Source organism: Oncorhynchus tshawytscha, linkage group LG22 (genome assembly GCF_018296145.1).
Source record: "Oncorhynchus tshawytscha isolate Ot180627B linkage group LG22, Otsh_v2.0, whole genome shotgun sequence".
Taxonomy (NCBI): domain Eukaryota; kingdom Metazoa; phylum Chordata; class Actinopteri; order Salmoniformes; family Salmonidae; genus Oncorhynchus; species Oncorhynchus tshawytscha.
The window spans coordinates 27,523,638-27,547,249 of record NC_056450.1 but is presented as its reverse complement, the minus strand read 5'-3'; the positions used below and the strand labels follow the sequence as shown (position 1 = coordinate 27,547,249).

At 41.9% G+C, this 23,612-nt stretch overlaps 1 protein-coding gene across 1 annotated transcript; it reads left to right on the top strand.

Annotated features, from left to right (window-relative positions):
- The first annotated feature begins 409 nt into the window (after nt 1-409).
- LOC112222230 (ninjurin-1-like) lies at nt 410-23,303 on the top strand. Its single transcript, XM_024384939.2, has 3 exons — nt 410-555; nt 17,591-17,834; nt 20,965-23,303. Exons 1-3 carry the CDS (start codon nt 514-516, stop codon nt 21,105-21,107), a joined length of 429 nt encoding a protein of 142 aa, XP_024240707.1. The 5' UTR covers nt 410-513; the 3' UTR covers nt 21,108-23,303.
- Nucleotides 23,304-23,612: the final 309 nt, after the last annotated feature.

Here is a 23,612-nt window from a genome sequence, read left to right as displayed (position 1 = left end):
TGCAAAAAGACAATCCACTCAACTGTCCTCTGATCCAGGTTACCCTGTAGATATGATTAATTAATAATTAAATCATTAATTTGAGTTCCCTGCTCTAACTAATATTACATACATCTTTGTTTGTATAATTAATTGATATATAAAAAAAAATGTACTAGCATGATCATAAATATACACCCAGGCCTATGTTTCAATAATAATGTATTTTATTTGTAGACAACAACCCTGGACTTTGGTCTTCAAATGTGGTATTTTCAATCTATGTAGCTATGCCAGAGCAACTTTTGGTCCCCAGGCAAGCTATTATTATGGGGTGTATAATACTAGGATACATACAGCAGGATTTATGCAGTTGATCCAAATCGGGAAATTGATCCATCCCCCATTCCACAGCGCGCGCGACCCAAGAGCTCACTTTCCTTCGCGGAGCAGACAAGTTGGTTCCACATTTTTTAATGTGAAACAAAACTTGCATCTTGTTTTTGTTTTTTTACCCCTGACATTGCCATCAATATGGAAATGAACGGCAGCGCTGACAGAGAAAATGGAGGGGGGGTAAGTGATGATCTGTAGTTGCAACCTAGTTAGCATCAAAGTAACAAGTTATCTCACTTCCAAGAGAGGTAATGGACTGGCAGCAATGTTGCCATTGCCATCCACATTAGCCACTGTCGCCCGTTTAGCTAGGCTAACAAACCTGCCAATGTAGGCCTAACAATATAACTAACAATATAATAATGTTTGTAGACACAAAATACACTTTTACTGAAGCACACAATATTTCTTATTATAGTTTCCCTAAATTTAATAGCGGCTAGTCAGCTAATCTTGCTCTAAAATTGGTTACCATGGTGCCAGTGTGAGTTTATAGGCTGCTGCGCTTAAAGAGGCAGAGGCTGTGAGATCCCTCACAGACAACTGCATCACCTTTCATTCTTGGGATGTAAGCATCGAAGGCGATGCCATGATATGAAGAAGAAAAACACAACATTGTAGCTTAACTAAATATTTTATCAACACAAAACAACCTGTTGTAATATCGTGCACCATAATGTTCTCTACATTTCTTTGTGTCCAAAAGATCTCCACCAATTAATCCTTATTTGGAACCATATTGGATGCATTTTAAGAAATTTTCATTTTTTACAACCTTTTATAACACCATTTTACAATACCCTTTTATAGCACAGAGATTAGATACATAACAGCATTAAAATCTAACTAGTAAGCAACACATTTTCAGTTTAGAAACGTTTTGGAGGGCACCCCACAATGTAACCTTGGCTATTGTCATAATAAAAAATGATTATAATCCTTGTTAGAAGAGCCCTTTAGTGCTTAGGATAGATTGTGTAGGTGAGGTTAGTCAGTTGAAATGATGATTTTGTTTTGGGACAGTCTACGGATCAGATCAAGACTTGGCCTTTCCTGAAATGGCTGACATCTTTTGGCCAGGTCTCCGGTGAAAGTCTGCATCCTTTGAGGAGTTGTGCCTCTATGCACCTAAGTGGCCCAGTGAATAATGAATGCCCTTTGTGTTGGATCCCTGGCACGATGTTCCAATAAGAAACAGTTTCCTTTCTTTCATCACACATCCAGTTTTAGTGGAAATAATTCTAAAGGGCTTGGTGTACGCATTTTGCTTAATGCATTTATGCTATTGATATGATGGTGCTCAATCAAATACTTTCATTAGCAATTTTGTGTTAACTAGACCCCTGTAAAGTGTTTTTAATGACATTGTGTGTTCCCATTTCCCCAGTTATTGGGAGGTAGTTTAGTGCTACTTATAAAGCAATAACACTTTACAGAGGGAGGAAATGAGCTTCATTGTGTCATCCCAACAGCCTGTCCCTGTCCCCCAAATAGCTCCTTTAAATTTCATAGAGAGAGAGATAGAGTGTGCGCATGCGTGCATGCGTGCTTGCCAGTATGTCTAGCTACTGTCCTGAGACTGTCACAGTTGAGTCACGGAGGACAGAATATTGATATCTTTACACTCGATTCAATGTGCAATTGGTGTCATTTACAAGATGTCTCCCCACAGTGAGAGTGAATAATGCCTCATGGATGCTGTGTAAATTGCTTTCTGTCCTCTCAGAGGACTTTATTTAATTTGCACTGCCTGAGCTCAAATCCGAGCCTGGAGATCCGCAGAACTACTATGTTTATTTTCTACCTGGTAGTTAATCGACTGATAAATGTTCTTGATTAGGCATAGCCAGTGGCGATTTTAGCATGTCGATCTTGGTGGAACAAACAAAAACATTTTTGGGGGGATGCATGCCAACAAAGCCACTAAACAATACATTAACTGCACTATAACGGTGACAAACGGTGCCCACAAACTGTTAGGGCCTACATAAAGCTGTCCCAACAGCAGAGCTTTCTTTTCAGGGCCATGGAGTGAATCCTTACCACCACTACAACTTGCTATCAGGGAGCCTTGTCTGGCAGCTAAACAGTTCATTCAGCCTCATTTACTGATTTAAAAAAAACATAGCTGATATGACTGACTTGCGTAAACAAATGTGGTTTCTACTGACAATTAAGATGTACAAACTATGGCATAAGGGAACAATGAGCGGATAGGAGGCAAGCCGTCATTTCGATTAAGACATTAATGAACGAGCTAAGATGGACGTAGTCAATATAACTGTTTGTAAATCACTTTTGAAATGTACAGCAACAGAATTTAGAACATGGGCCATTCTTACAGTATTCTCCCTGTACACCAAGCCAAAACCATAGGATAAATAAAGGGGGCATATAAGTAGACAATGAAAGCTCTTACAATATTCGATGATGACTTTTGTCTAAAACAGGCTGTAGGCTACATGTGCACCACCAAGTCAGAACAGTAGGCTAAATTATGAAGGGGTTAAGGGACCAAATTATTAGGGTGAGGCACATGGGCTACTAACAGCTTACTACACAACATACACTTAGTATTCATTTCTTAGCTACAGTATACATATCTCCCTGGCATATTACATTATTTATGCAGCAGCATACAATACATTTTTGGACTCACCGTTGTGCTGTGCTCACTTGAACAGGAAGGTCCTTCTTGTGGGCAAATTTTGTCATGTAACTTTGTCATCGAAGTCTGGCATTCTCTGGATTTATGGTGCTTTCAAGACAACTAGGAACTCTGACAAAAATAAGGTTGAATCATGACGTCAGTGAGCTTCAGGTCGGAGATCTAGAAAGAGGTCCGGGTTCCCAACTTGGAATTCCGAGTTGGATGACTGTTCAAAATGTATGTCCCAGTCGGAGCACATTTTTTTCAGAGTTCCCAGTTGTCTCGAACTCACTGAAGTTAGAGATTTCCCAGTTCTGAGTTTCCAGTTGTTTTGAATGCAGCAGAAGTCATACTTGATTGTATGTATTCAACTTTTTCTAGCCCATGGTGTTGTGTGTGAATGTTTATCCTTTTAAGCTTGGAAAAGAGACCCTTAAACCCAGACTTGGACCACACCCCCTCTCCACCAAATAGAAGGCAGGGGAAGCAAAATAGTGATTGCTTTGCATCGCTTGCAGTTAGCCACTGATTCCTTCCAAACCACTCATTGTTGAATTTGCGAATTCCAACTTGTTGCGTAATGTTTATGTCCATTGTCTGATGAGCACTGATACGTTTTATCTATAATTTCTCTTCATATGATAAGGATTTGCCAGTAGATTGTTGATGATGACTGCTTGTCTAGCTTGCTAGTTAAGATTTTGAAGGTATGACGTTGACATGATCAGTCCAATCAAAGCTACAGTAGATATAACGGGCACTGATAATGTAAATCTATGGCAGCACCCAAGGGGGCTTGAACTTCCTAGCTCTCCCTGTAGATTTTGCGGTGACGTAGTGTCCCCATGAGTGATAGAACACTGAGCCAATCACTGCGCAACTAGAGAAGATAAAACATTTTTTTTACATTGTTTGCAAACTGATATGTGACACGTATTAATGCCAAAATAACATGCAAAACAGGCACATGAAAAAACATACACACACATATGTATGTATACACACACATATGTATATATATATATATATATATATATATATATATATATATATATATATATATATATATATATATATATATATATATATATGTATGTGTATATATATATATATATATATATATATATATATATATATATATATATATATATGTGTATATACAGTGGGGCAAAAAAGTATTTAGTCAGCCACCAATTGTGCAAGTTTTCCCACTTAAAAAGATGAGAAAGGCCTGTAATTTTCATCATAGGTACACTTCAACTATGACATACAAAATGAGGAAAAAATCCAGAAAATCACATTGTAGGATTTTTAATGAATTTATTTGCAAATTATGGTGGAAAATAAGTATTTGGTCACCTACAAACAAGCAAGATTTCTGGCTCTCACAGACCTGTAACTTCTTCTTTAAGAGGCTCCTCTGTCCTTCACTCGTTACCTGTATTAATGGCACCTGTTTGAACTTGTTATCAGTATAAAAGACACCTGTCCACAACCTCAAACAGTCACACTCCAAACTCCACTATGGCCAAGACCAAAGAGCTGTCAAAGGACACCAGAAACAAAATTGTAGACCTGCACCAGGCTGGGAAGACTGAATCTGCAATAGGTAAGCAGCTTGGTTTGAAGAAATCAACTGTGGGAGCAATTATTAGGAAATGGAAGACATACAAGACCACTGATAATCTCCCTCGATCTGGGGCTCCACGCAAGATCTCACCAAGTGGGGTCAAAATGATCACAAGAACGGTGAGCAAAAATCCCAGAACCACACGGGGGGGCCTAGTGAATGACCTGCAGAGAGCTGGGACCAAAGTAACAAAGCCTACCATCAGTAACACACTACGCCGCCAGGGACTCAAATCCTGCAGTGCCAGACGTGTCCCCCTGCTTAAGCCAGTACATGTCCAGGCCCGTCTGAAGTTTGCTAGAGAGCATTTGGATGATCCAGAAGAAGATTGGGAGAATGTCAAATGGTCAGATGAAACCAAAATATAACTTTTTGGTAAAAACTCAACTCGTCGTGTTTGGAGGACAAAGAATGCTGAGTTGCATCCAAAGAACACCATACCTACTGTGAAGCATGGGGGTGGAAACATCATGCTTTGGGGCTGTTTTTCTGCAAAGGGACCAGGACGACTGATCCGTGTAAAGGAAAGAATGAATGGGGCCATGTGTCGTGAGATTTTGAGTGAAAACCTCCTTCCATCAGCAAGGGCATTGAAGATGAAACGTGGCTGGGTCTTTCAGCATGACAATGATCCCAAACACACCGCCCGGGCAACGAAGGAGTGGCTTAGTAAGAAGCATTTCAAGGCCCTGGAGTGGCCTAGCCAGTCTCCAGATCTCAACCCCATAGACAATCTTTGGAGGGAGTTGAAAGTCCATGTTGCCCAGCAACAGCCCCAAAACATCACTGCTCTAGAGGATATCTGCATGGAGGAATGGGCCAAAATACCAGCAACAGTGTGTGAAAACCTTGTGAAGACTTACAGAAAACGTTTGACCTCTGTCATTGCCAACAAAGGGTATATAACAAAGTATTGAGATAAACTTTTGTTATCAGGTCGTCTACAAGTGATTTGGCACCAGGTTCTCCACAAACATGCGGTGCGCATCAGGAGAGGGGCTGCAACTCATTCGGCCGCACCCCGACCCTGTCATGAACGGCTCTACTCACCAGCCAAAAGAGGCAGGCTATCCCGGGCCAACCGAAGCTCCACGGCGCTACGGTATCATTATGTTTAGGGGCGGCAGTGTATCCTAGTGGTTAGAGCGTTGGACTAGGAACCGGAAGGTTGCAAGTTCAAACCCCCGAGCTGACAAGGTACGAATCTTACGTTCTGCCCCTGAACAGGCAGTTAACCCACTGTTCCTAGGCTGGCATTGAAAATAAGAATTTGTTCTTAACTGACTTGCCTAGTTAAATGAAGGTTAAAAAAATTGACCAAATACTTATTTTCCACCATAATTTGCAAATAAATTCATAAAAAATCCTACAATGTGATTTTCTGGATTTTTTTGTCTTGTTTTGTCTGTCATAGTTGAAGTGTACCTATGATGAAAATTACAGGCCTCTCTCATCTTTTTAAGTGGGAGAACTTGCACAATTCGTGGCTGACTAAATACTTATTTGCCCCACTGTGTATATATATATATGTATGTATGTATGTATGTATGTGTATATATATATATATATATATATATCCAATATATATATACATACATACAGTGGCTTGCGAAAGTATTCACCCTCCTTGGCATTTTTCCTATTTTGTAGCCTTACAACCTGGAATTAAAATTGATTTTTGGGGGATTTGTATCATTTGATTTACACAACATGCCTACCACTTTGAAAAGGCAACATATTTTTTTATTGTGAAACAAACAAGAAATAAGACCCCAAAAATTAAATATTGAGCGTGCATAACCATGCACCCCCTCAAAGTCAATACTTTATAGAGCCACCTTTTGCAGCAATTACAGCTGCAAGTCTCTTGGGGTATGTCTCTATACGCTTGGCACATCTAGTCACTAAGATTTTTGCCCATTCTTCAAGACAAAACTGCTCCAACTCCTTCAAGTTGGATGGGTTCTGCTGGTGTACAACAATCTTTAAGTCATACCACAGATTCTCAATTGGATTCAGGTCTGGCCTTTGATTAGGCCATTCCAAGACATTTAAATGTTTCCCCTTAAACCACTCGAGTGTTTCTTTAGCAGTATGCTTAGGGTCATTGTCCTGCTGGAAGGTGAACCTCCGTCCCAGTCTCAAATCTGGAAGACTGAAACAGGTTTCCCCCAAGAATTTCCTTGTATTTAGCACCATCCATCATTCATTCAATTCTGACCAGTGTCCCAGTCCCTGCCGATGAAAAACATCCCCACAGCATGATGCTGCCACCACCATGCTTCACTGTGGGGATAATGTTCTCTGGGCGATGAGAGGTGTTGGGTTTGTGCCAGACATAGCGTTTTCCTTGGTGGCCAAAAGCTACATTTTAGCCTCATCTGACCAGAGTACCTTCTTCCATATGTTTGGGGAGTCTCCAACATGCCTTTTTGGCACACACCAAACGTGTTTGCTTAGTTTTTTCTTTAAGCAATGGCTTTTTTCTGGCCACTCTTCCGTAAAGCCCAGCTCCGTAGATTGTATGGCTTAAAGTGGCCCTATGGACAGATACACCAATCTCCGCTGTGGAGATTTGCGGCTCCTTCGGGGTTACCTTTGGTCTCTTTGTTGCCTCTGATTAATGCCCGCCTTGCCTGGTCCATGAGTTTTGGTGGGCGGCCCTCTCTTGACAGGTTTGTTGTGGTGCCATATTCTTTCCATTTTTTAATAATGGATTTAATGGTGCTCCGTGGGATGATCAACGTTTCGGATATTTTTGGACATTTGTCATTTCACTTCACCAATTTGGACTATGGTAAACCAACAGTGCTGCGAAGCCTTGAAGGCCGGATTTAATAATGGGAGCTACAGGCTATAGGTTACAGGCTAGGTTGGTTGCATTGTATTGCCATTGTATTGTAGGTAAGCTACAGTATACTGTGCTTTGGAATAGCAGTGTTTGCATATGTTTCCGGTGGGATGTTAAACTAAAAGCCCTTCAGAGAACCATGAAAATGAAATACAGTTGTGTCGATCCCTGGGCTGGACACAGGCCAGTCTCTGAGGTGAGCAGAGGAGACTGATGGGACATGATGGATGGAGAACACAGAAGTGCTGATGCGGAGAGATAGAGAGGCAAAGAGTGACACACATCCTGTAGCAGCATCCTCTTCATTTAAAACCCAACCACGCATCCTGCAAGTCAAGCAAGAACAGAATAAAATACATGCTGATGATAAATGCAACTTGGTCTGCATAAACGCTACACTCTGTTATCTTATATTCTTATAAGGCTGGAATTTTCAGGATGTCGCCTAGTCTGGTTGCCATTCTTTTTCCTGCCAATGCAGTTGGCTAAAGAGACAGAATTGTAACCATAGTGTACAGTACGTATCCCAGAGTGTCCCTTTTGTATAGCCTAGAGCCCAACCTGCCCCTCAGTCTACTAGGGAATAGCAGACTAGCACCACAACTGTCTGGCAGCTTAGAAAAACCCCTTTCACAGATGAAAACAGCGAGAGTAGGCATAGCTGTTCATTGATGCTGGCCTGGGGTTAAATGAGTTCACTTCTCACACAGTGGATTATTTTAGTCAGAGTCAGCCCAAAGTGAGGATGAGCTTAAAGTCTGTGAAAGTCTATGTGCTTGTATGGTAAATATCAACAGCCTAGTCTGGGTACCCAGATGAAGGAAAATGCATGTTTTTTGACTAATTATACATTTTCACAACAATAGTGTAGTATTCACAACTGTGACTTGTCTTCATCAGGCTTCCCTAAGGTGAGCTGAATTACCATGCCTTCAGGCAGAGACTGACAACATTGGTGCGGTAACCCCCGAGAACATTGTGTGAAAGCTTGATCTACAGTGAAGACAATGCATGTTTTTAGATGAGACGATTCATCTATTTTCACAAAAATAGTGTCATTCACAACTGTAATTGTTCTTCTTCATCTGGCTTCACTAAGCTGAGAACATTGTGTAGAAAATGTTTTGGAGTCTGTGAAAGCTTGTACTTACTTGAACTGAATAGAAGCACTTTCAATGGGAGTTTGAGGTTGGGGGGAGGGGGGTCCTACCAGAGTGCTGCAAGCCAGGCACTGCTGCCAATATTTACTAGGACCAGATGGATTCTGTGGGGCTTTTTCAATGCCCCTGTAAATGTAAAGAAAATACAGACAAACTACAGAATCAATCAAACAAAAGTGAGACATATAGGCTACTAGGCTATACTAACAGATGTGGCATGTCAATGATAGCCAGAAGAGTTGGCTAAAGTATAGGCTACAGATCTGGGACCAGGCTACCTCAGCACATAGGCTAGCTGTCTTCCAGGTAGATCAGGTAACTGTGCTGTAACGGACTAGAGCATAGGAAACAGTTATGACAGTTATCACTAGGGACTGCTTGGGCTGCAGTCAGTGACACATTTAATTCACACCTACTGTAGTGGGTTGGGCAGGTGGTGTTGAGAGGTATGCAGACAGAGAGTGACAACATATGATTTCCTTTGAGCGTTATTACTCAACTACGTGGGCAGCTATCTCCAGCTATTCTAAATGACTGCTGCAGCGACCTTCTACACTCTCTCAGTTTCTCTCCCTCTCTCTCTCTCCCTCGCTCTCCCGCTCTCTCACTCCCTCGCTTTCGCTCTCTCTCTACCCCTCTCTCAATTCAATTCAATTCAATTCAAGGGCTTTATTGGCATGGGAAACATGTGTTAACATTGCCAAAGCAAGTGAGGTAGATAATATATAAAGTGAATATATAAAGTGAAATAAACAATCAAAATTAACAGTAAACATTACACATACTGAAGTTTCAAAACAATAAAGACATTACAAATGTCATATTAGATATATACAGTGTTTTAACAATGTACAAATGGTTAAAGGACACAAGATAAAATAAATAAGCATAAATATGGGTTGTATTTACAATGGTGTTTGTTCTTCACTGGTTGCCCTTTTCTCGTGGCAACAGGTCACAAATCTTGCTGCTGTGATGGCACACTGGAATTTCACCCAGTAGATATGGCAGTTTATCAAAATTGGATTTGTTTTCGAATTCTTTGTGGATCTGTGTAATCTGAGGGAAATATGTCTCTCTAATATGGTCATACATTGGGCAGGAGGTTAGGAAGTGCAGCTCAGTTTCCACCTCATTTTGTGGGCAGTGAGCACATAGCCTGTCTTCTCTTGAGAGCCATGTCTGCCTACGGCGGCCTTTCTCAATAGCAAGGCTATGCTCACTGAGTCTGTACATAGTCAAAGCTTTCTTTCATTTTGGGTCAGTCAAAGTGGTCAAATATTCTGCCGCTGTGTACTCTCTGTTTAGGGCCAAATAGCATTCTAGTTTGCTCTGTTTTTTTGTTAATTCTTTCCAATGTGTCAAGTAATTATCTTTTTGTTTTCTCATGATTTGGTTGGGTCTAATTGTGCTGCTGTCCTGGGGCTCTGTAGGGTGTGTTTGTGTTTGTGAACAGAACCCTCTCTCCCTCTCTCTCGGGCTAAGACAGCTGTGTATATAGGCCTAGGCAATAAACACACAGTTGAGTCTGGTCAAAGGCAGGATGTGGGGATTGTTCTCTAAGGTCTAATGACTGAAGAATTATGCTTAATATTGTCACATCCTGTCACTGAAAGATCTGGGCTTTGAGACCAACATGTTACAGGGACGTGTTTTGTTCAGAGGTGGAGGGAGCACTTGGTTTTGTTGATGAGTGGAGAGTGGATGACAATTAACTGTACATTAACTGTACATTTATAGATTTTCTTTAATTGATTATGCTGCCAAACATACCCTCGTAAAGCTGACTATCCTACCGATCCTTGACTTCGACGATGTAATTTACAAAATAGCCTCCAACACACTCAGCAAATTGAATGCAGTCTATCACATTGCCATCCTTTATGTCACCAAAGCCCCATATACTACCCACCACTGTGACCTGTATACTCTCGTTAGCTGGTCCTCGCTACATATTCGTTGCCAAACCCACTGGCTCCAGGTAATCTATAAGTCTTTGCTAGGTAAAGCTCCACCTTATCTCAGCTTACTGGTCACCATAGCAACACCCACCCGTAGCAAACACTCCAGCAGGTATTTTTCACTGGTCATCTCCAAAGCCAACACCTACTTTGGCCACCTTTCCTTCCAGTTCTCTGCTGTCAATGACTGGAACAAATTGCAAAAATCACTGAAGTTGGAGACTTATATCTCCCTCACTAACTTTAAGCATCAGCTGTCAGAGCAGCTTACGGATCGCTGCAGCTGTACATAGCCCATCTGTAAATAGCCCATTCAACCAAGTACCTACCTCATCCCCATATTTGTTTTTGTTTTTCTGCTCTTTTGCATACCAGTATTTCTACTTGCATATCCTCATCTGCACATCTACAGTGGGGCAAAAAAGTATTTAGTCAGCCACCAATTGTGCAAGTTTTCCCACTTAAAAATATGAGAGAGGCCTGTAATTTTCATCATAGGTACACTTCAACTATGACAGACAAAATGAGAAAAAAAATCCAGAAAATCACATTGTAGGATTTTTAATGAATTTATTTGCAAACTATGGTGGAAAATAAGTATTTGGTCAATAACAAAAGTTTATCTCAATACTTTGTTATATACCCTTTGTTGTCAATGACAGAGGTCAAACGTTTTCTGTAAGTCTTCACAAGGTTTTCACACACTGTTGCTGGTATTTTGGCCCATTCCTCCATGCAGATATCCTCTAGAGCAGTGATGTTTTGGGGCTGTTGCTGGGCAACACGGACTTTCAACTCCCTCCAAAGATTTTCTATGGGGTTGAGATCTGGAGACTGGCTAGGCCACTCCAGGACCTTGAAATGCTTCTTACGAAGCCACTCCTTCGTTGCCCGGGCAGTGTGTTTGGGATCATTGTCATGCTGAAAGACCCAGCCACGTTTCATCTTCAATGCCCTTGCTGATGGAAGGAGGTTTTCACTCAAAATCTCACGATACTTGGCCCCATTCATTCTTTCCTTTACAAGGATCAGTCATCCTGGTCCCTTTGCAGAAAAACAGCCCCAAAGCATGATGTTTCCACCCCCATGCTTCACAGTAGGTATGGTGTTCTTTGGATGCAACTCAGCATTCTTTGTCCTCCAAACACGACGAGTTGAGTTTATACCAAAACGTTATATTTTGGTTTCATCTGACCATATAACATTCTCCCAATCTTCTTCTGGATCATCCAAATGCTCTCTAGCAAACTTCAGACGGGCCTGGACATGTACTGGCTTAAGCAGGGGGACACGTCTTGCACTGCAGGATTTGAGTCCCTGGTGGCGTAGCGTGTTACTGATGGTAGGCTTTGTTACTTTGGGCCCAGCTCTCTGCAGGTCATTCACTAGATCCCCCCGTGTGGTTCTGGGATTTTTGCTCACCATTTTTGTGATCATTTTGACCCCACGGGGTGAGATCTTGCGTGGAGCCCCAGATCGAGGGAGATTATCAGTGGTCTTGTATGTCTTCCATTTCCTAATAATTGCTCCCACAGTTGATTTCTTCAAACCAAGCTGCTTACCTATTGCAGATTCAGTCTTCCCAGCCTGGTGCAGGTCTACAATTTTGTTTCTGGTGTCCTTTGACAGCTCTTTGGTCTTGGCCATAGTGGAGTTTGGAGTGTGACTGTTTGAGGTTGTGGACAGGTGTCTTTTATACTGATAACAAGTTCAAACAGGTGCCATTAATACAGGTAACGAGTGGCGGACAGAGGAGCCTCTTAATGAATAAGTTACAGGTCTGTGAGAGCCAGAAATCTTGCTTGTTTGTAGGTGACCAAATACTTATTTTCCACCATAATTTGCAAATAAATTCATTAAAAATCCTACAATGTGATTTTCTGGATTTTTTTTCTTATTTTGTCTGTCATAGTTGAAGTGTACCTATGATGAAAATTACAGGCCTCTCTCATCTTTTTAAGTGGGAGAACTTGCACAATTGGTGGCTGACTAAATATTTTTTTGCCCCACTGTATCACTCCAGTGTTAATTGCTAAATTGTAATTACTTCACCACTATAGCCTATTTATTGCCTTTACCTCCTTTCTTCATTTCCACACACTGTATACAGATTTTTCTATTGTGTTATTGACTATACGTTTGTTTATCCCATATATACTCTGTGTTGTTGTTTTTGTCACACTGCTTTGCTTTATCTTGGCCAGGTCACAGTTGTAAATGAGAACTTGTTCTCTACTGGCCTATCTGGTTAAATAAAGGTGAAATAAAAAATATATTATATCATGGATGCTGCACTGAATCTCTGTGCACTTCTTACATTTACAATAAAGGCTTTTTTTAAAATATATATATATATCCCTTTGTTTTCTCTATGTCTTTCCCTTATACAGGGATTGTTGAGCTGAATAATTCATAGTAACAAAATAGTGGATCGTCCGTTTTTTGGTCAGGCAGAATAACAATGGACCTACAGAGTGATTGACTAACACTGCCTCTCCAGTAGAGAACGTCAGCGCAATCATATGCTAATACATGCTTTGTTCGTTTATACTTTTCAATCGAGAGTTCTATTCAAATACAGAACTGTGTCAGTCAGTCGGTTGCTTTCTGTACTTTTAATAAAAAGTGAAGTATATGTGTGTGTGTGTGTGGGGTGTGTGTGTGTGCACGTGTGTGTGTGTGTGTGTGCGGGGTGTGCACTTGTTTTGGGACCTATGCCATTGCTTATGCTCAATCATGCCAAATTACCACTATCATTCTGTTGTGTCAGCCAGCAATGAAGAAATTGAATGAGGCAGGTTTCCCAGACTGCAGTGTCAGTCAGTCCTATGGATAGCCTACACCTTCAGAACCTGTGGTCTCACATAAGACCTATTGATTAAGGCATAAGGGCTGTCCTTGAATGCCCTCAGTGGGTTCAGTGTGTGAGAAGAGAGCAGGTGACCCTGGCAGGTTGTGACAGTGACACAGAGATCACTGTGTTTCGCTCAAGTATTTGGTATTCATTAGAATCCACATTTAAAATGCCACACATAGGCTACATACATACAATATTCAGGTCTAATACATTTTTTATTTAACTAGGCAAGTCAGTTAAGAACAATTGACGCCCTACCCCAGCCAAACCCTAACCCGGATGACGTTGGGCCAATTGTGCACCGCCTTATGGGACTCCCAATCACAGCCAGTTGTGATACAGCCTGGAATCGAACCAGGGTCTGTAGAGACACCTCTTACACTGAGATGCAGTGTCTTAGACCACTGTGCCACTCGGGAGCCCACTGTACATAGTACAGTGCAAATTACAATGCAAGATATAGAAAATGGCTGTGTCTCTTCACAGTCCCCTTTGTGCAGTAAGGTGTTATTTTATCTGTTTGCGTGTCTTCTGTTTTACCGATGAGTATCTGTCACTTATCACAAGGACACAAGTGTGACGTCAGTTCTTTAGGAACACAGAGGGCATGTTTTTAAGAGTTGTTTAGTTTGTGTGACCTTGCAATTCTTAGTGCACTAACTCTATAAAGGCTCACAGTCTGGGTTTAATATGTCTATTCAGGATTGATTCAATAGTACATCCTGATGGGAAGGATCCTGATCCAGATATTTTGTGAACATTGCACAGATGTGCAGCACAGTAGGAGCCATGCCATAAATATAGGTCAGGCCACACCCCAAAAAGCACAGGGGTACTTAAGATATTTAAATGCATCTAGCCGGGTACAGTTTCCTCACATAATTGTAAAGCTCATCATATAGCCTAACCACCTCAACATTTAAGGGATATTGGGTGGCTAATCAACACACCAGCTACTGCAGAGAACACACCCATCTCTCTCTCTCGGGTTACTGCACCAACGTTGCCAGTTTCTTCCTGAAGGCATGGTAATTCAGCTCAGCTCTGTGGTAAATTAGAGGGTTCTGTTCTCCCCTTCCTAAAACAGAACCTCTGACTGTCTCTCTCTGCTGTAAAGCCTACCGCCCCTCTCATCCACTGTCTCTATTCCTGGAACAGAGGGAAGGAAGGAAGATTGTCTGTACACAGCACTGTGACACAGCACTGACAATTTAACAGCCAGTCTTCCACAGCTGTTGGAGAGAGGGGGGATACATGCATCCAATGGTTCAATGTCATTGAATGGTTGTTAATGCATTGGAGATGGTTTAGCATGACTTCAAGTTCACTTTCCTCAGGAGGCCTAGTTGTTCAGTCATTGCAAAACATTTAGTCAGCAGCACTTTAAAGATGGAATCCGCATTAGGGGAACAGCGCCATTGTCCACCCCAGCAGCTTTCATCTAGTTTTTGTTCTGTGGACTTATCAGAGGTGTGGTGCATCGAGCAGTGTGATAAAAAAAAACGCAGTGTATATTCTGCTGTTCTATCTCCAGGCAATGATGGCCAAGGGGGAAAAAACGTTGTTCGTTGTTTGCAGTAACTGCTTTGTTGTTGTAGCATCCCAAACGGATGTGGCAGTTTCACCATGAAGGATTCCAGCTTTAAGATCAGGGGCCTCATTTAACAACCGTGCGTAAATGTGTCACGCCCTGGTCTAAGTATTTTGTGTTTTTCTTCATGTATTGGGTCAGGCCAGGGTGTGGCATGGGGTTTTTGTTTGTGGTGTGTTTTGTCTTGGGGTTTTGGTGTGTATGTATCGGGATTGTAGCTAGTGGGGTTATCTAGCAAAGTCTATGGCTGTCTGGAGTGGTTCTCAATCAGAGACAGGTGTTTATCGTTGTCTCTGATTGGGAACCATATTTAGGCAGCCATATTCTTTGAGTTTGTCGTTGGGTGATTCTGTTACGGCTTTCTAGGTGTGAAGGAGAGTCGGACCAAAATGCAGCGTGTAGATTGCGATCCATGTTTAATGACAAACACACTAAACACAAACACTACAAAACAATAAACGTAACGAAAACCGAAACAGCCTATACTTGTGTAAACTAACACAGAACAAGGACATCAGGACAATCACCCACGACAAACTCAAAGAATATGGCTGCCTAAATATGGTTCCCAATCAGAGACAACGATAAACACCTGCCTCTGATTGAGAACCACTCCAGACAGCCATAGACTTTGCTAGATAACCCCACTAGCTACAATCCCAATACATACACACCAAAACCCCAAGACAAAACACACCACAAACAAAAACCCCATGCCACACCCTGGCCTGACCCAATACATGAAGAAAAACACAAAATACTTAGACCAGGGCGTGACAAAATGTTGTACTAAATTCTGGCGTACATGGAGATTCTATGATTTGCGTGCGCAACAAATTATTGGGATTTATCAAAACTGTCGCACGCATCATATACTGTATGAATGTTTTCAATGAATAATCCGACCATAATATATTTGTGGGCTCGTGAACGAGCGCTACAACCCCGCCTGGAAAACGCCCTCCATTCACTATTTTAAGGTAACATAACGCCCTCATTTGCTGTATGATTTGGAGGTGTTGGAACTTGACAATGATCATTAAAAAAATATATATCGCAATGGCAAATGTCATCAGATTCCTGTAGAGGCGTGGGCAGAATGCTTTAATCTTTTGCAGGATTTTTTAAAAAAATGTCACGTGTAGCGAGTGCCAAACACTGGCTGCGCATTCTGCAAGATTGATTGACCTTTCGAACAATTTCTAAGTAAATGCTACTACAGCCACCACGTCTATACAAAATACAAATTCCTGTTCAATATTTAGTTTATCAATAGATTGTATTTCTATCTCCTGCCTTGGTATATAGGCTCTGAGATTAAATAGGCTATTATGTTCCGCTCCTATCGCACAGCAATACTGTAGCCTACAGTCTGTTTACTGTCGCGCATAGGTACCAACTGCAAATGCATATGTTTTATCACTAGGCAAACGAGTTAATGTTTTTATTAGCCTACCATTATTATAATTCCTGTGCATCAAACATCTTCATGTACACCTAAAGAACAATATTTGCTTGCAATGCAGTTGGTCAACTTGTGTGCGTGCACACATGGTCTGAGATTTGCGTGGAGAAGCGCACACTTTCCTGTCAAGTTCAAAATGGATAAATACCAACCTTTTGGGAAAACTGATGCACGTATTTTTTGTGCGCACGCACTTTGATAACTGAGGCCCCTGAACAGAATTCGGTGGGAGCTGAATGGGACGTAGTCATCAGAGCAGTCCTGAACTCCCCATATGCCCAGCTATCTAACATCATCAGCCATAGAGGAATCAATACCTGGAGGAACTGATTCATTTAATCATACATCCTTCATTCATCTGAGACATATAATATGGCTTTAATGTATTCATTATTCATTTTATGACATATACAAAAATATGATGCATTCGCATTCAGTAGGCTACTTAAATTATCAGGTTGACAAAGTTAATGTACAGTTCCCACACAGGGCAGGAACAAAGTAGCAGTATCCCTTCACGACCAGAGATCCCTGTCCTGAAGTGTCCTCGACCTGCACCTGGTGTTTGTTCCTCTGTCCCGGAAAGTCCTCACTAACCCCACAGCCACAGTATTGGGCCACTAGAGTGTGTTTGTAAACATAGACAGGTTTGCAATGTAAACATACAGATAGCATTCAGTGTAACTAGGTGAAGGGGTGTAGGTGCGTAGTGTGTTTGTCGGGGGTGGGGGGATACCCGCAGAGATGAGCTCATAGTCTGGGACTTAGCCAAGGTGTGTGTGTGTTCGCCTGCACTTAATGGGAGTGTTTGTTTACTAACATGGATGTTTTTTTTCATAATGCCTTTACTGTTATAATATGATAGATATGATAGTGGTGCATATGATAACAGCATTATCATATGCAAGCTAAACTTCCACCTAAAATGCAAGTCTAAATCATAAATTGATGTCAATGGGAGGTTTATGTGAAAATGTGCGTTATGTGCATGTTCTTCAACAATATAACCAGGTATCTGATTGTATTGTTGGCATGTGTTTGTTTCTCCAGGTCCCCCATACAGGTGTCTGGCATGGTGGCAGCCCCTCTGCTCTCCTGAACATGAACCACTATGCCAATAAGAAGAGTGCAGCAGAGAGCATGCTGGACGTAGCCCTGCTCATGGCCAACGCTTCCCAGCTGAAGGCTGTCCTGGAGCAGGGGCCAGACTTCTCCTTGTACACTCCCCTCATCACTCTCATCAGCATCTCCCTCAGCCTGCAGGTCACTGTGGGGGTCCTCCTCATCTTCATCGGTGAGGATAACAACATTGTATCTCTGGAGGACATTTTTACAAGAAGCATATTGAATGCAACAGTTTTGCATTTGCATCAAATAGGCCTACATTAGACAGTTGCATTCTAAACCTGCATAATGATTGCTGTATTATGGACTCTTTTGACACTAGCCCCGCTATCTAAATGGAGCCACTTTTATTTTTTTATCTTTATTTTACTAGGCAAGTCAGTTAAGAACAAATTCTTATTTTCTATGACAGCGGGTTAACTGCCTGTTCAGGGGCAGAACAACAGATTTGTACCTTGTCAGCTCGGGGATTCGAACTTGCAATCTTTCAGTTACTAGTCCAACTCTCTAACCACTAGGCTATCCTGCCGCTTGTGTCTCTCAATCTTCATAAGCCTTTTGTGTCTCATCTTCATCAGAGAACATGTGTTTTATAACTTCCTCCTCCCTCAACACTTTGTGTTGACCTTAACTGAGGACGACCTCATACCTATCAAGTCCAATGTTTCCTGACATACAACCAATTACCTACTGCAGCGTTGCTGAGGTGCTGTAGCCATGGCAACTAGGCATGTGACCAGGTGTGTGTGTGTGTGAGCGCGTGTGGATGTGTTTAACCATTCTTGTGGGAACCAGAAGTCCCACAAGAATAGTAAACAAACAAATATTTGACCAACTGGGAACATTTTGTTGGTTCCCACAAGGTCATATGCTATGCTGTTGAAGATTGAATTCTTCAGGTGTGACCATACAGGCTGACAGTGACCTTGATCTTCAGCACTGGACAGAGACTGCTCTTCATCATGTCTACATCACAGAGACTGCTCTTCATCATGTCTACATCACATAGAATGCTCTTCATCATGTCTACATCATAGAGACTACTCTTCATCATATTTACATTACAGAGACTACTCTTCATCATGTCTACATCACTGCCTTCACATTTGCTCCCATGATTTCTGCACCATGTCACTCTGATTTAAATTGTATTTTCTTGTGAAACCAGATAGTTAATGAATGGTGCAGGTCACATCACTGTAATTCATCTATTACAGTCCCCAGTAGGAAAACACTTAGTATTTCCAGCCCATATGTTTTTAACCACTCTCTCTCTGAATGAACACTCATTCACTAAGTCACAAGGCTTTACTTTTCCACTAGTGAACTCCATTTGAAGGGATCATGCACTGAACCTGCATGTCAGAGCCATCACACTCTCCCTGTTTCTCTCACCCCTCCCTCTTCTCCCCATTGACCGTTGCTCAACCCATACCTCCACTCCCCCATCCTCCCATTCTCTCTTGTTCCTCCCCAAACCCCCCCTCTCCCTTCTCCACCTTCCATATCTCCTCTACTATTCCCTTCGCCCTGCTTTTCGCCCTCTCTCCTCTCTTCTTCACCCATAATGCATCTGCTCTTCATTCAAAACCTGTGACCCTAGAACCTCGCCTCCCCTTTCCCCCTCTACCCCCACTTTTCTCCCATTCTCTTTCCCTCTGACCCCCCTGTCTTTGACCATTCGAACTGACTGTTCAAACAACTAACACACAGCTCAGACACCCATACCCCACCAAACATGCCACCAGGGGTCTCTTCACAGTCCCTAAGTCCAGAACAGACTCTGGGAAGCACAACGTACTGCATAGTGCCATGACTACATGGAACTCTGTTCCACATCAAGTAACTCAAGCAAGCAGTAAAATCGGATTTAAAAAACTGATAAAACAACACCTCACGTCACAACACGGACTGTTAAGAGACACACGCATTCGCACAAACACTCTAACACATGCACTGTACACACACACACACACACACACACACATTGTGGTGTTGTATTATTGTAGTATTGTACATTTTATATTGTACATTTGTTATAATAGATAAATAATGTAGTCATGTCTTGTATGATGTATAGTTTTATTTATGATGTAGGCTGTTGTTTTGTTGTGATGCAATTGTTTTATTCTTGTTTGGACCCCAGGAAGAGTAGCTGCTGCCTTGGCTAATGGGAGTTCTATTAAATACTCAATTGGTGGTGTGTGCTGTGAATGCCTTACATACCATCCCCCCTGGCCTGGGCCAGACACACACAACCAGAGACACAGGCAGGGTTTCTCACAACGTTTAACATCTTCTAATCTGCCCCCCACACACATGCACACCACAGGAGGTTGGTGGCACCTTAATTGGGGACGATGGGCTCGTGGTAATGGTTGGATCGGAATAAGTGGAATTGTATCAAATACATCAAATACATGGTTTCCAGTAGGTTGATACCATTCCATTAGCTCCGTTCCAGACATTACTATGAGCCGTCCTCCCCTCAACAGCCTCCTGTGGTACACAAGCACATAACATTATCAGAACATCTACATCCACTACACACATATTCATAGATGCCATTAACCATGCCCCTCTGTAAAAGAATAGACGTAGCTCTTTCCAGCAGTCAAATGATCAAATCGCCCTCTAGTGGTCTCCTGGGTGGAACGTTATTCATATTTTTCATCATTTCATAATTAATAAACATTAAAAAAACATTTAAACAACAAAAATCTGGTGTTCTATGTCAAACGCTTTTGTTATATCTCAGTCTTCTGTGATGCATATAAAGCTTAATATTGGGATGCAAACTCAAAATTTAATACATTTCAACTCTATATCTGACATGGTACAGCCCATAACCATGTGTGTGAGGTGTACAGTATGTGTTTGTTTCAAAGTAGATTTGTTTAAGACTACCAAGAAATACTGTGTGACCCTGATTTTAGCCCACTGCAGTGTTAAGCTATTCTTTTTGTTCTTTATACTCACTGTGTCCTGGTCACACATATGTTTCCTCTGAGCTGAGCAGCAGAGAGTTGGCAGAGTTCAGTCCGGGGTACATGAGGACCAGGCCTGAGAGACACTTATACAGAGCACCGAGCACAAAGCAGTATGTCACTATGGATTGGCTCCAGTCCCGGGCTAGCCGCTATCACTCAATCAGGATTATACTTTTTATGTGTGTGTAGAGTTATCTGTGTGTATGTGTGAGAGAGGGAGTCTATGTTTGCATACGTGTGTGTTTGCGAGTGCATGCTGTGAGTGTTTGTAAAGCTCATCTGTACCAATTTCCCCTGTTCTCTCCACAGTGCGGTGGAACCTGAATGACCAGAGTAAACACTTCAGGCTGAATGTAATGGAGAACCTGGCCACAGGCCTCGTCTTCGTCATCGTAGTAGTCAACGTCTTCATCACTGCCTTTGGAGTACAGAAACCCAATCAGAAAGCCTGACCAGGACACAGAAATGCATCACCACCCCCTTAGGTACACACACACTTTCTCTCTTCTCCCCTCTCTCAAACTCAAACAGGAATTGTTTGTACTTTCCCCCAATAGTTTGTCCATGACTCAGCAGCTGTCCTGTTCTCCGTATCTCCTGACCTTCCTAAACGCCCATGCTCCCCCAACCTGACCCATAAATACGCACTGTTCCAGGACTCGACAGAAACTTCCACTAGAAAACACCCCCCAACAAAACTCAACTACTGTCTTTTTACCAGTCCAGAACCCCTTTGTCCCGATGAGAGAGAGGTTTGCTTTCATAAACAACACTGTGTGTTTGTGTAGGAGACCAACAGGAAAACAGAGACAACAGCCAGGGATCATGTGACCTCCGTGTCTGCCTCCTGCCCTGTACTGTAGTTATCCCCAGCAAGCAAGCACACACACTTTCCCTATCTCTCGCTCACTCTCACACACAAATACTCCAAGCCACAGCATTGAGGAAGGCTGAGCACCAAATGTAAATTTTTTATCACATTTATGAGGTGAAAGGAGGACGTCATGGGTCTTGCTCAGACAGCCTGGGCCACTGTGCCTGAAGGGTCTGAAGAGCACATGTATGGAAAAAGAGTCTGTGCCTCACTCTCAAAACATAGAGAACACATTCATTCAGCTTGTGTCGTAGTCTCGTAGTATGCTGCATTTACTGCATTTAAATAGAACAAATCGTTGCAGCATTGAGCAGCAGTTGATGTGAAACTTGATCAATAAAAGAGCTAGCATTGCACTACATCAAGGATCTGCAATATCCCGGCTAGATGTGCCACTGATAATCTTGTCTCAGACCAAGACACATAGAAGAGCTGTGAGAAGAGTGCATGGTTATTTTGGCTGTGTAGTGACTCACTATCATCAGATGCAGATAGAGAAAGAACTGCTCATTAAAGCTGAGGCCTTGATTAGACTCAGTACTGTTACCGCATACACAATTAACATCTCACTTTCTCAGACTCTGTACATCCTTGTACCATTCCGTCTCCAGTATTGAATACACAGCTCATGGTGAAGAATTTCATTGGTTAGCTTAATGTAATAGAAATAGCTAAAAAAAATAATCTAGTTTGACGGTTCTGTTCTTACCGCTGAAAATAAGGTCATATGGCATTGTAATCCTAGGTTTGGCAGGGACTCTCATAACTACTATTGTAGCTTGATGGAGTCTGAGGGAACATGACATCATAAACTAATGATACATTCCCCTTTCTTTCTCATAGCTTCCATTGCTAACCATGGAATCACACAGACAGACCATGATCCAGATAGTGACACACAAATCCACTAACCAGGACAATAGACAGATCTATAAACATTTTGTATATCTATTGCCCTCATGCACTGTATCTGGCTCTAACTCAGTGTAATACCCCTGAGTTGGTTGGAGGAGTCTGGAATGAAAAGAACTTCTGAAGGATTTCATATTCAGATGCGCTTCATCATCATCATGGCTGCAGATCATTCTAAGTGGGATTAATAGCTGTCTGTCTGTTGGGACTGGGAGTACTGGGATTCAAACAGAACAATCACTCTAGTGACACCCTCCCCACTCCCTCACCCCTCCAATCCGCCACTCACCCCTCCTCCCCATCTGCTCTTTGATCTGGGTCTCCCTACAGACAGAAACAGATATAGAAACACACAGCTCACTGAAGCAAAGCTACTGAGAATAGACACCAGGACTCTTAACTGCCACAGAGAATCATCATCTACCAGACGTCACTCATCATCTATCTTACTGTAACCAGTAAGGGTACTAGAGAAGATTCCATAGAGAAATACACATGTTCACTTGAACTGCAGAATAGTAACCACACCTGTCGTGTAAAGCTGCTATGGCACTTGTGATCATCTTCATAGCAGCTCATTTCATAACCTCTTATCTGGCCTGCAGATGTCTCTGGGCTAGGTCATGAGTGCCCTCTAGTGGTATTTTTGGTGCTATTGCAATGATGTGAGATCTTTGTATTACATTGTCAGGTTACCACTCTCACAGATACGTCCTGCTCTGGTAATAAATGAACATCCAAAAAGCACCATACTGCCTGAAGAAGTGCTACTGGCTTCTGTAATGTGTAAGTATTTAATTTAATTTTAATTTTACCTTTATTTAACCAGGCAAGTCAGTTAAGAACACATTCTTATTTTCAATGACGGCCTGGGAACAGTGGGTTAACTGCCTGTTCACGGGCAGAACGACAGATTTGTACCTTGTCAGCTCAGGGGTTTGAACTCACAACCTTCCGGTTACTAGTCCAACACTCTAACCACTAGGCTACAAATGTTATTTGTGTAAACCAATCATATTTTTTTGTGATGTTTGTATTGTTTCCCACCCCTGATTTACTCCTAAACAAGTCACACCAAAATGAAATGTTAAAAAGGACAGCTGTTAGTAACACTAGCAATGAAATGTTTAAAAGGACAGCTGTTACTAACATTAGCAATGTTTTAGCATGT

What these genes read in the sequence shown, in the direction of transcription:
- LOC112222230 (XM_024384939.2), top strand. Translation starts at nt 514, where the DNA reads ATGGAAATGAACGGCAGCGCTGACAGAGAAAATGGAGGGGGG. An exon ending in ACAGAGAAAATGGAGGGGGG is followed by an intron (nt 556 to 17,590) that starts GTAAGTGATGAT and finishes TTGTTTCTCCAG; the next exon opens with GTCCCCCATACAGGTGTCTG. An exon ending in GGTCCTCCTCATCTTCATCG is followed by an intron (nt 17,835 to 20,964) that starts GTGAGGATAACA and finishes TTCTCTCCACAG; the next exon opens with TGCGGTGGAACCTGAATGAC.